Raw genomic sequence first — 15,804 nt, 5'->3', positions numbered from 1 at the left:
GAGAGAAACTCAGTTTTATTCTCCCAGGTGCACAGCCTCCTTTGCTGTTTGTTTGACAGTTCTGATAGGACTTGTCAATAGATTCAATCCTCTACAAGCAACAGAGAAGGAGTTGTCCAGCTTTCCACTACATTTAGTGCAATATAAAAGGAGGACAGTGCACCAGAATACATTAATTGCCATCTCCCTCAGATGTAACCCACTCTCTAGCTTTTTTTTTTTCCTTTTCTTTCTTTCAGAGCCTTACATTCTTCTTAGTACCTCTTCTGCTGGTGTTTTCAGTGCTCAGGTTTGTCTCACAGCTGCCTTTACAAGCTGCCAATATTGGGAAAGCTCTTCAGTTTCTCAGGAAAGTCATCTTTATACAGAACAGGATCAGCACGGTGCTCCACCACTTTCAGAGGCATGGTCCCAAAGACAGAGGCAAACTTATTGATGCATTCAGATCTGGTAAAAGGGAAAGCAGTGTGATTAAGAACCGCAACAACCAGGCTGGTTACCAGCTCCCACACCAACATAACTTGTAGAAAAATAACTCGGTAACCTTCCCTCATGTGTTTCGAAGTATTTTAGCCATGTTGGCTATCAGTTCTCTCATCACAGAGAGAACCGAAGAGAAGTTGGTGTTTTTTGATTTATCCATTTAATCACAGAGAAGAGCAAGGGGATGCCGGCAGCAGCACATGTGCACATGGAGGTCAAAGCTTCCCCTTTCCCTCCCCCTAGAATTCCAGTCATTCTTCAAGCAATGTACATGCTGTAAACCAGAACAGATTAACTGCCAACATGTCTCTTAAAGGGCCACTATTGGGTTGGTTTGGCTCCTAACGAGAGTTTTGCAAAAAAAACAAGTCTCCCTGAAAATGAATTTCTACAAAAAAATCTCATTTTTTTCAGACTTCTTCAGAAGCTTCCCAGAAAAATAAGCATGCTGTATTCTATATGTAGCATTGATTATACTGCAACTCAAAGGTAAAGCTGAATAAAAACTAAAACAAAATCAACTAGCTTATTTTCCTTGTCTAAATAATGACATTGAGCAGTGAGGCACCACATTAGCACAAAGGAGATCAGATCACTGACAATACTTCCAGTTTTAACAATTTTAGGTGTCAGTAATGCTGTGAAAGGGAGCAGCCATGTGTTCCAAAAGCCAAGCAAACAGATGTTTAACCTTACAGTGCTCCTTTAGCTCTTTCACTGAAAGACGCGCTACCTGTGGCAGCAAGGCAAGGAAAATGTGGCTAATCTCACCTCAGTCGGCACTCAGCTAACATCACCTGCCTACTTCATAATGAAGCTCTTAAAAAATTCAGACACTGAGAACCATGATGACAGTCCCCAAGATGTAATACTACAACAACATTTCTGCTGCCATTCCGAAACGAAGAGAGAGGAGTGCTCTGATTCAGCTGGAGAGGCTGCTGTGCTGCAGGCATCCTGGAGCAGGCCTCTCTCTCTGGAATCACTGCTTTCCCTTCCCGACCCCTTCGGAGGGTTAGGGGGTCACGATGGCTCCGAGATCACTTTCTTGAGCAGACCCAGTCAATCACACCAACTGAGTGTGACAGTTTTGTGATGGAGACTGCTCAACACTGATCCAAACACTCTTTTGAAGTAGATTGGGACAGCAAAAATGCTTTTCAAAACTAATTCCTCTGCCTCTCAGCCATTCCATGGCTCTCTCCTTAGCTAGAGCAAATGACTGAAAAACACAGAGTTCAAGTTGTTGAAGAGCTACATCTCCACACAGCTATTTTTAATCTCCTCCCTGGCCTGAGGAGAGTCAGAAAACGACATAATGGGCGACACATGAATAAAACACTTACTACAAACAAATACAGATATTTCCCTTTCTGCTATCTTCTCGTGTCCTCACACTTCTTCCTACTCTACCTCTGGGTTGAAATCCTTTTGCTAAGAAATAACCAAAAAGGAGCTCAGAGAGGAAGAGGAAACCATGCAGTGGCAAACTGCAGTCAGAGATGTTTCATAACAGGAAAGCCCAGACTTCACAGGCTAGGAGGTAGATGTGCATATGAGAAGCCTGCACAGCTGCTGTGCCTCACTGGTTTCTGGAATACAAGGCCTTTTACTTCTACTCCACTGGTTCAAATCTGCCTCTGCCAAGAATGACTGAAAGACATTGTAATGTAACAGCTGCTTGGTGGCCTGTGTGAAATGAATTAGTTATCTCAGCCTGCTGCCAGGTTGGCAGGTGTCCATGTCACAGCCAACATTGTCACAGGCGGAACTAAGCAGCATCCTCCGAGCAGAACATAAAACCAATTAGACAGTGGAGATCCAACTGTTCTCTTCTCCCAGAGGTCACAAAACTAAATTGAATTTGAGGTCTTGGAGAAATACTAAGATGGACACCCTCTACAGCCAAAATCATTTCATGGTAAGACCAGGCATACCAGTACAACATCTTTCACCAATGAGAAATCAACACTTGGTTGTTAAAGAAATGTTAAAATGAAAAAATGGCAAAATAACTACATTCTAATCAGAAAAGTTAGTCCTCAAGAAACATCAAACTCAAATAGCAGAGGCAGTTTTTTGGGTGGAAGAAACGTCGCACGCAAACCACAACATGTGTTTGAAGGAAAGTTGCCTCTTTCAAGAAAAATTCATCTCCTTCACTGAACTAAACCACTTGAATGCTCAAGTATTTGCCACTTTCAGATAATATAAAACAGAAAGGACATCTAGCACATTAAACATTCAGAAACAGGAAGCCAAAAAAACATAACATGTTGTCTTATATGGAGTGTAGGTGTTTTTCTTGGCTGTGTTGTTAGCTCTGCAAATTCACACTAACAGAGGCATCTTTTCTTCCCACAATTATTCATTTTTCCCTTGCTCTGCTGACAAGGTGCAGTTGCACTCAACAAGGAATTCAGTTAGTGTGAACCAAGAAACTAGGAGCTCTGTTGTCCCTGTCAGACTGGATCAACTTCGTACCTGTTAAGGTCTCCCAGCTTCCTCAACTTTGCAACTCAAACATTTTTGGTGAGGGTAACTCCACAGCCACACTCTTTGGGTCTACTATCTTCTCAGTTTGCCTCTTGAGGGAACGTTGTACTATTTTGACTTCAATAAATAGAACACCACAGTCATCTTTGCTGCAGAAGCAGCTCAACTCTTTGCTACATTTACAGTCATCATCCAAGCTGCATTTTATAAAGTTCTTAATTTTTTTTGAAAACCAGGTGCAAAAATGCTAAATGCAGAAAACTTGTTGCTATTTAAACAGCACCTGTACGTACAGGGATTAAAAGATCTTTCTAAAGCTTCTTCTTCGATCTGATGTAGAGGCCAACCTAGGGCAAGCAGGTGACTTGTTGTTCAAAGCTTTCTTGAGCTAAAGTATTTTAATGATGGAGCTCAATAACCCTGTGGTCTGAAGTCTTTTATTTATTGCAGAGAAATTACGTAGCAGGAAGAATAGCTGTGTTGCCTTTCCAGTTATTCACTGTTAACAGCCATCTGTATTAGTGGAAAGAAAAAAATTAAAAAAAGAGAAAGTTCGTCTGTTGTCATCTTTCCTTTGTCTCTGCTGGGAGCGACAAAGCACTCAACAGAACCGACCTTCCTGGACAGATCTCCACAACTAAAATCTCAGCCCTTTCTTCACTTACAAAACAATCACCAGGCAGTTGCTGTGCATCTCTTGCTATTTCAGAAACAAAAACCCATTTGTTTCGCAAACAGCAGGATGATCCCTGGATATCTGGGCAAGAAACTAGCTCAGGCTACTCACAATCTGCGAATGATAATAAACAAGAGCCAGGCATTTGGAGAAGCTGCAAGTGAAGCTGATAACTGCTCTTTGCCTGATGCCCCAGGCATTTTTCTGGGTATCCAACATTGTAATGTACCAAGTTATTGTTTCATAATATGACAAGTATTCCCTGACACGTATACCTTCTCCATTTACCCTCTCAACTAGTAGCAGAAATAACGTATTCATATGAACATTACTCAGGAAATTAGCTATTAGGAAAATCTGCTTTAGAAATCACTACCATTTTTATGCACTTTAAACGAAGAGTTAGCGTAGAAGATGAAAGAAAAACAAAAGAAAAAAAGGAAAAAAAAAAACATTTCAAATTTTCGAATAACTTGCACAAGTTGAAGGCAGGTAAAAATAGCAATATGGGATGAAAAGCTGCTAGGTGTAGCGTGTGCTCTTGGAATTATGATTTTCACAATGAAGCATGAATACATAAACCGTATACCACCAGCTTTCTCCTGCACCCAGACCCCATGGCAGTATTTGCACCTTTGAAAGGACGAATAAAACATGTGGTTCTGCAGTCAGTGTAACATTTCAGTTACATCTCAGTTACTGTTACTGTCAGAAACTACGGTGGAGAAGCAATGCAACAGTTTAAACATGGTGTGGATAAACTGTCAAAGATACTTTACTTTGAGAACACAAGAATTGCCGGAGACATGGAAAAATGACCTTTACCCTGCATCATAATGCACTCCGAGGAAAGATCGCTTTTTCATCTTCTGTTTTTATAGTGCTAACCTTAATGAGAACCTACTTCATGACTGAAATTCCTACACACTGTTGTAATGCTAATAGCATGATCATAAGAAAGCTTACCTGGGTTCTGGGAGTCTATTCTGCAAGCCAGCACAGAGCAGCTAGATAAATGACATCCTCCTGTTCTTCTTTCAGCTAACATTTAAGAGCCTCCTGATCCTTTCTAAAGGAGTTCACTGCAGAATAATGTTTACTATCTCCACGGGTACCTTTTACAACTGACTTCCAGATTTTTATTTTTCATTTTTTTAAGCTAGCCTTATTATACATCCAGTCCAAATATCTAGGCACTAACTGTGGTAGTTACAGTCTTCAGTGCCTGGCACCACGCTTGGTTATTAACCAGCCAAACTATGTTTGTACTTGTGTGCGCTGTGCAATGCGTGTTTATACATTAAACAGATGCATGCATATACTCTCCATACAAATAGGCCTCCAGCCTACTAACCAGTTTTACATTAGTTCACTGGACACATTTCAATATGTATCAATTCTATATCCATGACAAGTAGAATAAACTACTTGTTCCACAAAGAGCAGGATGGTCCCTGGATATCAGCACACGTAACTAGCTCAGCCTATCTGCTCACAATTCCCCCAGCAATTGTATGGCTGCATGAAATTTTTCCACAAAGCTTGTGGAGGAGATGCTACAGGCTAAGAAGCTTGAGGGGAAAAGCCTTTGTCAGCTGCTGGTTAATTTTACCTAATAATAATTAATGTACATCTATCCTCAGCTCTTTTCAAACAGCAACTCAAAGAGCTTTGTGAAAGGGAGCAATGTTTTCCTTATTTCAAGTATTTAGTAGCCAGCGTAGAGGGAAGCTTAGTGCTTGGCCGTGGTTAGGAAGCCATTTTACTATAAAGAGAGAAATGGAACTCTTACAGTTATCCAACTTACAGTATTTCACTAAGCATTCGCTGCCCTTTGCAAACACATACTTCATTTCAAAATAAAATTCTCACAAAATATAATATTACTGCCATTGTTAGAAAACACCACATGCAATTGTGCAGACAAATGCCTTTCATTAATGGAAACAATGCAATTCAGAAAGATAATGTACAAACAACAATGCAAATAACATTATTAGCAATTTATATCCTTGTTAGTCAACCATTCTTCAGTAAGCAAGCAAACTGGCTGGATTAAAAAAAAAACACCTCATATTCATTACTGCTCCATGATACAATTACATTCCCTGATAAAATAGAAACGTGACATTACTGAAAACACTGCAAACAACCTGTATTTCATATACAACCAATACACTTTACAGCAAATCTGCTAAAAATAGTACCCTTCCTAAGGTTCTTTCTTGCATTACTCCACTTTTCAGTGCCCCATTATCCACTGTGGGAATGACTTATGTTGATCAAATCCAGGAGACATTCTTTAAAAATAGTATTTTACAGAAATACAATCAGCGAGTGTTTTTGATCCTAATTTAATGCAACTTTGGATAAGATTCTAGCAATCAGAGGAAGAAAGAGTGGTCACTCACCTTTCCACCATGTGTGTCTGGTCCAGTGATAACCCATCGATTGCTGTGCATTCTGGACATTTGAACTTCTTCCGTGGGGTCACCTGCATAAAGGCATGCCAGATACCATCAAATATCAACAGAAGGGACATTAATCTCCTTGCACAGAGAGCAGTGCAATACTTCTGAACATGCCTGCAGTGTAAACTGAGCTGTCTCATAAAGGGAGGGGGGGAGAGGGGGGGGAATTAAAAAAGAAAGAAAGAAAAAAAAAGAAAAAAAAGAAAAAAAAAGAACCACTCCATTCCCCCATTCAGCTCCATCTGGCCTGGCTGACTGCAAAATTCACAGGGGCCCAATAAAAACGGCTTGGAGGGGTTTTTCCTTCTGTAACTGAAAAGAAGTGGCGATGACAAGCTCCTTAATTCCTGTTTAATGACTGTTTTCTCACTGCCAAGGTCCCTGTATAAACACCATTTGTTCTTGCAGCCATAACAGCGATGAAATATAGCTTCCCATACTTCACCGTAACGTTAATCCAACAGACGCTCTTTTGCTCACTCCAGTTAATAGCTGACTGGCAAACTCTGCGAGGCTCTCCAAATCGCACAGAGGTGCCAAATTACTCTGCTGTGCCCTCATACAGCTCAAAAACTTTTTTCAGCAAAAACGCACGCTTTATCTTCTAAAGACTTTTCTAGGAAATGCAGCCACCAGTCCCAGTAAATGATGATGGACAGAAGGGAAAGCAGACCCTGCTAATTGAAGTAACGCCTGGTGGCCTCTAAATCTCATTCCAGGTTGACACACTTTGAAATGAACGTACAGAGTGAATGTCCAGACTTGAAAACGTGTCGAAACATGTCAGGAAATTAATTCAGGGATAAAAAGTTCATTTAAAGCTGATCTTGCAATTAACATTCTTGCAATTAACATTCCTATAAATCAGCTGTCGCTAGGCCAGGACAGAGAGCTGCGGACAGTTGGCTGTTTTTTTCCTTCAGTGACCTCAAATAGTTAAATTGCACGCATGTTGGCTGGTGTGTATGTATATATATAGCTATCATTTAAATTACCTTCTTCATACCTCATCTGGTTGTTCAAAATAACCACCAGAAGCAAATGGTAAAAAAGAATTCTATGTTTCCAGTTAGCATACATTTTTTACTCAAAACAGCCTTTCCTGCTATGGAAGTAGAATCAGGAACCATACCACAGGCAAAGGAGAGAAGAAGATTGAGTAATATACTCAAATTTCCTAAATAAACTAAGAATCACAGAAACTTTTGAGTTGGAAGGGATATTTAAAGGTCATCTAGTGCAACTTCGCTGGAATGAACAAGGACACCGACAGGTACGTTAGGGTGCTCAGAGCCCTGCCCAGCCTGACCTTGAACATCTCCAACAATGGAGCTTCCATCACCTCTCTGGGCAAGCTGTTCCAGTGCCTCACCACCCTTATTGTAGAAAAACTTCTTTCTTAAGTCCAATGTAAATCTCCCCTCATTTAGTTTGGAACCATTTCTCCTTGTCCTACCACAACAGCCCTGCTAAAGATTTTGTCCCCTTTCTTCTTACAGCCCCCCTCTAGATACTGAAAGGCCACTATCAGGTCTCCCCAGAGCCTTCTCTTCTCCAGGCTCCAGACAGCTCTCTCAGCTTGTCCATGCAGAAGGGAGGTGTTCTATCCCTTGGACCATTTTTTCTGGATGTGCTCTAACAGATCCTCAGTACGTACTGAGAGCTTCCCATCTGGACACAGTACTCCAGGTGAGGTCTCACCAGCACAGAGCAGAAATGTGGTATCACCTCCTTCACCCCGCTCATCACACTTCTTTTGGTGTAGCCCAGGATATCACTGGCTTTCTGGGCTGCAAGGGTACATTGCTAGCTCATGTCCCACTCACCATCTACCAATACCCCCAAGTCCTTTTCAGCAGAACTATGCTCTATCCTTACATCTCCCAGCCTGTACTGACAGAGGGGATTGCCACGACCCAGGTGCAAGACTCTGCACTTGGATTTATTGAACCTCATGAAGTTCACTCGGACCCATAGCTCCAGCATGTCTAGGTCTCACTGAATGGCATTCTGCCCCTCAGATGTGTTGCACCACGCAGTTTGGCATCATCCAAGGTGCACTTGATCCCACTGTCAATGTCATTGATGAAGATGTTGAAGAGTACTGGTTTCAGTACTGATCCCTGAGGGACACCACTTGTCACTGATCTTCATCCAGATATTGAGCCATAGACCACCACTCTCTGGGTATGATCTCACAATCAGTTCCTCATCCATCAAACAGTCCACCATCAGATCCATATCTTTCTAACATGGAGAGAAGGATTTATGAGGAACCAGTTGAAAAAACAGAAAAGAGTTCTGCTTCTCTGCTCATTTCCATGAGCGCCTGAGCTCAGAGCCTCAGCCTCTTTGTTCTACTGTGAAGGCTGCTGCTTTTTTTAATAATCAATCTCAAAGATTTAAGTTAGATATAGAGAAAAAATCTTTTACAGTGAGAGTGGTGATGCACAGGAACAGGTTGCCTAGTGATGTCGTTGATGCTCCATCCCCAGAGACTTTCAAGGCGAGGCTGATAAGGCCCTGGGCAACCTGATCTAGCTGCGGTGTCCCTGATCACTGCAGAGGAGTTGGACTAGATGGCCTTTAGAGGACTCTTTCAACTCTAAGGATTCCAGGAAGAACCATGTCAAAGGCCTTACTGAAGTTCAGGCTCCTCTCTTGTCCACTGACACAGTTAACACCATCATAAAAAGCATTAAGTTTGGTCGGCCAGAACCTACCCTTGATGCAGCTATGCTGGTTATCCCATATCACCTTCCTCTCTTCTGTTTATCTAGCATAGCTTCCAGGAGGATCTTCTGCATTATCTTCCATGATCTTCATTTACATGAATATGTACATGTTTTTGAACTTGGTAGAGTTAAACTGTGGAAAAGTCTTACCTTAATGACTGATTTGCCAGTGACATTTGCCACTAGGAAATTCATGGCAATATCTTCACAGTTCATATGGGCATCCACCCAATTCTTGATATCTCCAGGCATTTTGTAGGTGTAAAGATAGTTGAAATACTGCAGAACAGATGGAAAAGGAGAGAAGATAATTTTAAATACAGATGCAATAACTATGAGACACTAAATCTTTCAGTCTCTCAAACAGCAGGCAGCTAAGAATGGATTATGGACAAACTGTGATACTGCCTTCAGCCAAGGACTGCTCTAGCAGATGAGAAACATTTTTGGATGTTTTAGGTTCATAATTATTCCATTCCTGAGCAGCACACTGATTCCTGTACAATTAATTGTGGGGTGGCAGTTGTGTGTGTGTTTTCTTTCCTTAAACTCCTAGTTACAAAGCTACATTCATTGCAAAATATGTTATGCTCTTACTGGTCAGGCAAACCAACAACAGTTCTTCTGTATCTTTCTGAAAGTAACAGTTGTTTTTTTCACAGAAACAAACCAGTTGTTTCTACAACTACAGGAAGAGTAGAAGTCTTAGGAAAAGATGGCAACTGGTTTTCTGTTTGTTGCAGAACACTATTATGGCACCACAAGACACAGAATACAGTTAAGGAGTGGTTCATGTTGTATACCACGAGCTGCATGTTACAGATACCTTGTGATAAAATGCTGCCCCAGTGAGCACCATTGAGACTTCATTGGTCCATTCAGATTCATATTTCCATTTGTTCATCTCATGGTCCCAAAGATGCAGTCGACCTGGATATCCAACCAACCTATCTGGGAACTCACGCCAAACCTAAAGAGAACAAGAAGAGAAGAACAACACTGCAGTAAATTTTCTTGCACAGCAAATATGAATGTCCAGATGAAAATGTCTACTTTTGGGAGGGTGCCAGTACCGTGGGGCAAAGACCATTTCAAATCTCATAAGTCCTAATTCTTGAAATCAGAAGATGACTGGAAAAAGTACAAAAATCCCAGAGCTTGCTCTGGAAGGACCCAGCACTTCAGGGATGCTGTAGTTCAGAGCAAACAACCTCTAAGCCATATGACTTTCTTTTTGTAGAGAAATGCAACCAATTATTCAAAAAGATTTTAACACTAATTAAAACCAAGCATGACTAAAATGGAACTTCTGATGTTAAAATCAGTAGATACGGCTGCAGTCTAACTACTTTCACAGCTGGCTTTGGATCTAACCAACCTGCTTCCTTTAATAGGAATAGGCTTAAAATCAACTTATGTTTTAATATTTCTGGTGTTCTTTAATGGGTGCTTGGATGGATCTACTGCTACATGGAGGGCCTCTTTGCCCTTGACTTGTTCCAAACAGCTGGATACAATCAAAATACCATCCTTGTCACTTCATACATTATTTTGAAGCTGACTACAGGATCAAACACAGTAGACAAGAACAAGGAGAAGGGCATCATTAATGCAACCTCAGTTCTCTACACTTCTGGCCACATTAAATAATGGATAATTTTTGCATAAGAAAAAAGAGAGAAAGGATTATGATTATTAAGAGGAGACTGAATGCTGATTGCTTCCTAAATACACTGCATGCCTTTTAATAATCAATAGCAGAGTCAATATTTATCTGCATTATTTGTAGATGAATTATTCAAAACATGTCCTTTATTTTGATCCAAAGAACTGCTAGATTTGCTGGAAAAATGTGTGTCTGGACTCTTCAACACGCAGTGTTAAGCCACAAGAGTTTCTGTTTCAGATTGGTAATGCGTAAGTAAACAAACACATATCCAAATTTCACTGAGTATGCCAGATCAACAACAACAATTCCCAAGAGTCACTTTACATGCAAATTTTTTTTTCTCTGAACAAAACACCAAGAAACCCTACAGTTGAATTTGCGGTAGAGAAAGCGTCATCTGGAATTCCACAATACTGCAAACCTAACTTTGCCAGCACAGTTCACTGAGGGCACTTGCCATGTGCCAGTATGTTTCAGCTAGAAGCCTGGATTGTATAGAACTCTGCAAGCGTATCCAGTCAAAGCAACACAATAATCAGCATTAATTTACTGCTTCTGTATCTATGTTTCTATGCTTCTGCATTAATATATACCTTTTCATCTACACATCTCAACACATTTTTATTGCTGTCAGTTAATATAGCTTCAGAATCCCGTGATGAGAGAGGTTATTATTTCAAACATACAGATGAGGAAACCTGCCAAAAAATTGCATGGGAAACAAGAATGGGAACCAGATCTTCTGACTCTCTGTCTTGTACTTTAACCAGAAATCAATCTTTCTGGACAGTTCTAGGCCACAGGTACTGGGACAGTATTTAGATAGGACAATCATCTAACAGATGGCTCTTAAAAGCAGAGACGATCTGGAACTCAAGAAACATTGTTATGTTGTTATGAATCGTTGCCACCAACTAATCATAAACAAAGAAACAATAATAAAAAAGAAATCCAGAGAAGACAGTGAGGACTTGAGATACCTATTGTGACAAGACATGACACTAACAAAGAGCAAAAAGACAAAGGTATAGCCACTCTCTTTTTTGAGATTTTATTCCTTACTCTCTAGGTCTAAAAATTTAATGGCTATATTTTGCTGGTTTTATTATTATTGATTTACTATTAAAACCCTCATTTCACAGCTGTTAGAAGACACCACCACCAAAGCTACTGAGGATCAGCAAAGAATTTGACAGAACACTACAGATCTGTACCACACCGGGCTAAGAATCCTCGTAAAGGGAATGACACGCATATTAAATGCAGCTGAAGGAAAGATTAAACTCAGCTACTGCTCCCCAAGGGACTTCAGTGCCTTCACAACACTCAACAGCAGATTCATATTCTTTCCAGTTTTAGCTCTCAGTGTCATCTCAAAGAGTCCAAACAACATAAAATAAAAGCCGATAAAATGCATGTTACTAATACAGATTCCTTTGTATCACCATAAAGCTCAACATTACCCCAGCTCTGGCCTCTGAAAATTGTCAGTTTGATGCACTTTAAAATAACTTAGTTGTATTAAACAAAGATTCCTTTTAAAAGTAATGCTATCTAAGTCAGTGGAAAAGCTTGGCTTCTTCTTAATGCTCATCACTGGCTCATTCAAAGCTAACTCTGGGAAAGGCTCCAAATAGCTGCATCCAGCTCACTGTCCAAACCCATACAAATGTTTTGTGCCAAAATTATTATGTACGGCTACTGCTTATAAGAAAGCTTTCAGAATAGGAAAAGTGGTAATTTTTCTTATACTACTCCCTTTTTTGCAGTCAATTTTCTTGTTTGATGGTTGCCTATAAATTTTTAGTCTGTTAGGAATACATTCCATGGCAGACAGTGATCTTATTAGCTTTCACAGGCTAAAGAAGGATGGCTTGAGTTAATACTGCTAAGGGACACAGCCAGGGAAGAACATATTGCCAAGTGAAGAGGAGGTATACTTCTTTGCAGACAGTGCTATTCAAAGACTCTGCTGGACAACAGCAAAATTAAATATTTTTGGATGATTAAAAAAAAAAAAAAAACCAACAAACAATAACAAAAAAAAACCTAATTGAAATTCTTAAATTTTCTAGTTGTATAAACTGAACACAGTCACTGTTTCCAATGCTACCCAGCAACACTTTAAGAATGGAACACTGGCTATCCTCCACAATTTAAAGAAAAATTGAGCTCTGAGACAGATAAGATCACTGAATGGTTTTGAACTAAAAGAGGGGTGATCCAGGTTAGATGTCAGGGGAAATTTTTCAGTCAGAGGGCTATGAGGCCCTGGCTCTGCTGCCCATAGAGCTGTGGGTGCCCCATTCCTGGAGGTGCTTTAGGCCAGGCTGGATGCAGCCCTAGGCAGCCTAACTTAATGGTTGGCAAACTTTCCCTTGGAAAGGGGTTGGAACTGGATGATCTTTGAGGTCCATTCAATGATTCTACTCACAGTAGGCAAAAAGTTTCCAACAACAACAACAACAAAAAAAAAAAAACAGAAATGTAGTAATGCACTAAACTATTTTCTCTACAAGGAAAATGCACTCAACAATCCCAATTTTTAAAAGATTATTTTTTTTTAAAATATTGTTTTAATAAAAATACTTCGTAAGGATACCGAACAATAACTTTGTAACTACCTAATAAGATATCTTCATGAACTTCGTACTTGGAAGCCATTACCCCCTTTTTCAGATTGACAGAAATGCTAGCAATCTGCCCTGGGGCCAGCTGAGGCTCAGAGGTGGGAATACTAGAATGCATGCTCTCAGTCTCTCATTCAAACACCAAACACTTTAGGAGCAGCCAACAATTCTGCTTTAATTTTTTAGGATTACGATATTTTACATATTTGCTCCTTTTCTTGGCTCTCTGATACTCTCTCTGTGAAAAACAAAGATTGGTAATTATGAAAAATGATCCAGCCCCAGCAGATTATTTCCAGTGCCTCAAGCCATGTCTGTGATTTCACTATGTAACGTACAGAAGTAGTCTTTTTTCATAAGTCAGAACGTCCTGAGTATTCTTATGCTACTTTAATGCAGCAGCACACAGGGACTATTTTTCTGCTTGCTCCAATAGATTTATGCTCTGCAATAAATCACTGTACCATAATAGCTCACTTTTAACAAGTAAAAAATGTCTGACACTTTGAGTGTTACTATAATTTTTTATGGCTGAAAGTGTACCGAGATCAAAGCTTCTGGTTTTTTTTAGGCTTGCCCTGTACATTCAGACAAGTCTGTGACAGAGAGGGTTTGGCCATATGTTTAAATGTAAGGTCTAAGGATGTCAGGAGGAGAAGAGAAAATTACAAAATGTCACGTTTCCAACCCTTCTTGTAACCAAAGCAGAAGCAGAAAAACTTTTAAAAGAAAACTTTCTAGTAACATTATATGCTGCTACTGTTCCCTCTGGATTCTCCTGCAAATGAGTCAAGAGTCTGAGAGATACTTTTCTGGTAACACACATAAACAGATAAATAAATTATCACAGGCTGAGGACAATTCAAACATCTGGGAGCCAGCTCAGGCTTGTCAAACAAGTCACAGACACTCAGGGACAGGAAAGATCAATCTTCAGCCCCCGATTTCTGTGCCAGAGAGTAGGAACTACATCACTCACCCTTCTTAAGAGGAAAACTGTATATTTATAAAATAATCCACTGTGCTTCTGTATTCAAAGACATTTTTACTCATTTATTTTATGGGGGAGGGGGGAGGAAGCAATCTCAAAATGTAAGAGTTTAAGCTTCCCATGGGTTTGTCTCGACTATCAATAATACATTTCAATTTTCCATCTATGTGGCTGTGTACTAAGATAAATTCTCAAAATTAAAAAGGAATAAGATTTATAATAAAAAAGTTTTTATTCTGCCAGTGTAAGCAATTACATGTCCAAGCAGACACCAAACACAAGGCCTGTTGCTCGGGCAGTGCCTGCAGCCAACAGAAGGTCAACAAATCTGCCAGCACAGCCCAGCAGTCAGGTCCAGGGATGTAGCTGTCACCTTGTCACACTGGCCACAGGGCAATTCACTTCAACTTTCTCTGCCTCACCTTTTTGCAAGAGGATAACACTTTCCTGCTTAAGGCACCAGACTCAACATATACGAAGTCACAGATATTCTCGTTAGAGGATGTTCTAATTAATGTTTCAGACACCTGAGCATCACAGTACTAATTCATTACTTCTGGCTGACACAACTGTAACTCAGCTGCAGTGGTGCAGTTGAAAATTCTGCTTCAAAGCCCTCCAAACCTGTTTTGCCAGTAGTAGAGATTCATTTGTAACTACTTACATTGTTGCTTAGGTTTATTCTTATTTACTTCGAGCCAGCTCTAGGAAAATCAAACTGGAAATGGAGCCAGAATTCACACAGCATGCACGTTATGATTTTTTTTTTTTTTTTTATCACACCAGTTCACCCTCAAAGTAGTAGTTAGAAGCACCAACATGGACAAAAGTAAAGTGGCTTGCAGAACTGCCAACACTTCATTGCTTTGCTGCTGTAATGCAGTGCTTAAAATGTTCTGTGGTGTGACCAGAGTAGACAGAAGAGGCATATGTTGCCGCAAAAAAGCCTCAACTCAGTTGTCTTCCCTTCATTCCATCTTTCACACTCCATGCACTAACTCATTACTATTAACCTGGCAAGGGAAGTATTTCCTTTCTTCAGACACACAATAGATTAAACCTCTGCCTTCTGCTCCTAACATCTTTGTTATGGTATCAACATACCTGCATTACCACACGTAACTTCCTGAGTCCAGAAACTTGTTGCTTGCTAAGGCTCTTTGACTTGAGAGTGAGAAGCATCTTACCACATAAATATTCACATTGAATACTTCCATCATTTCTGAAAAAATATCTTCTTTTGTTAACAAATGCATTTGAGTATTAGAAATGATACAACTATCACATTTCATTTGCTTTCTGCCCTTTTGGATAGTATTTTCCATTATTACACTCAACTTACGTAATTGTTTTATGTTCTAGCTCTCATATACAAACCTCAGTGTTGTTTTGCTCTTGATACTGCAGATACAGGTGTGAATGATATATTCTTAAGCATAACTTACATTCTGTAAAGTTTATGATTTATTCACAGAGCATGTTTGTCTTACACATGTGCAGGACAGTCATGTCGTATTATGGACTGTGTCATATACTCAGAAACTGAAGGCAATATTTATTCGAGTCAAAGTTTTGCAAGGAAATTAACAGAGTGGCTTTCAGCAAGTGTACTTTTGGACGAACAACTAAAACATGTCTATGAAGACTTTCACC

At 40.0% G+C, this 15,804-nt stretch overlaps 1 protein-coding gene across 2 annotated transcripts in view; it reads right to left on the bottom strand.

The window, feature by feature from the left end:
• EXT2 (exostosin glycosyltransferase 2) overlaps positions 1 to 15,804 on the bottom strand; it is a 71,873-nt gene continuing 56,069 nt past the window's right edge. For both annotated transcript variants that reach the window (XM_042866414.1, XM_042866405.1), the window contains exons 11-14: positions 9,688 to 9,831; positions 9,012 to 9,140; positions 6,067 to 6,149; positions 1 to 447 (exon numbers count right to left, since the gene is read on the bottom strand). In XM_042866414.1, the coding sequence (XP_042722348.1) occupies positions 309 to 447; positions 6,067 to 6,149; positions 9,012 to 9,140; positions 9,688 to 9,831 (495 nt within the window). In that variant the 3' untranslated portion in view covers positions 1 to 308. The remainder of the gene's footprint in view (positions 448 to 6,066; positions 6,150 to 9,011; positions 9,141 to 9,687; positions 9,832 to 15,804) is intronic.

This window comes from Lagopus leucura, unplaced genomic scaffold (genome assembly GCF_019238085.1).
Source record: "Lagopus leucura isolate 7727_CA_CO unplaced genomic scaffold, USGS_WTPT01 Super-Scaffold_1, whole genome shotgun sequence".
NCBI lineage: Eukaryota > Metazoa > Chordata > Aves > Galliformes > Phasianidae > Lagopus > Lagopus leucura.
The sequence above is the reverse complement of the archived record's forward strand: the minus strand, read 5'-3'. Positions and strand labels throughout refer to the sequence as shown.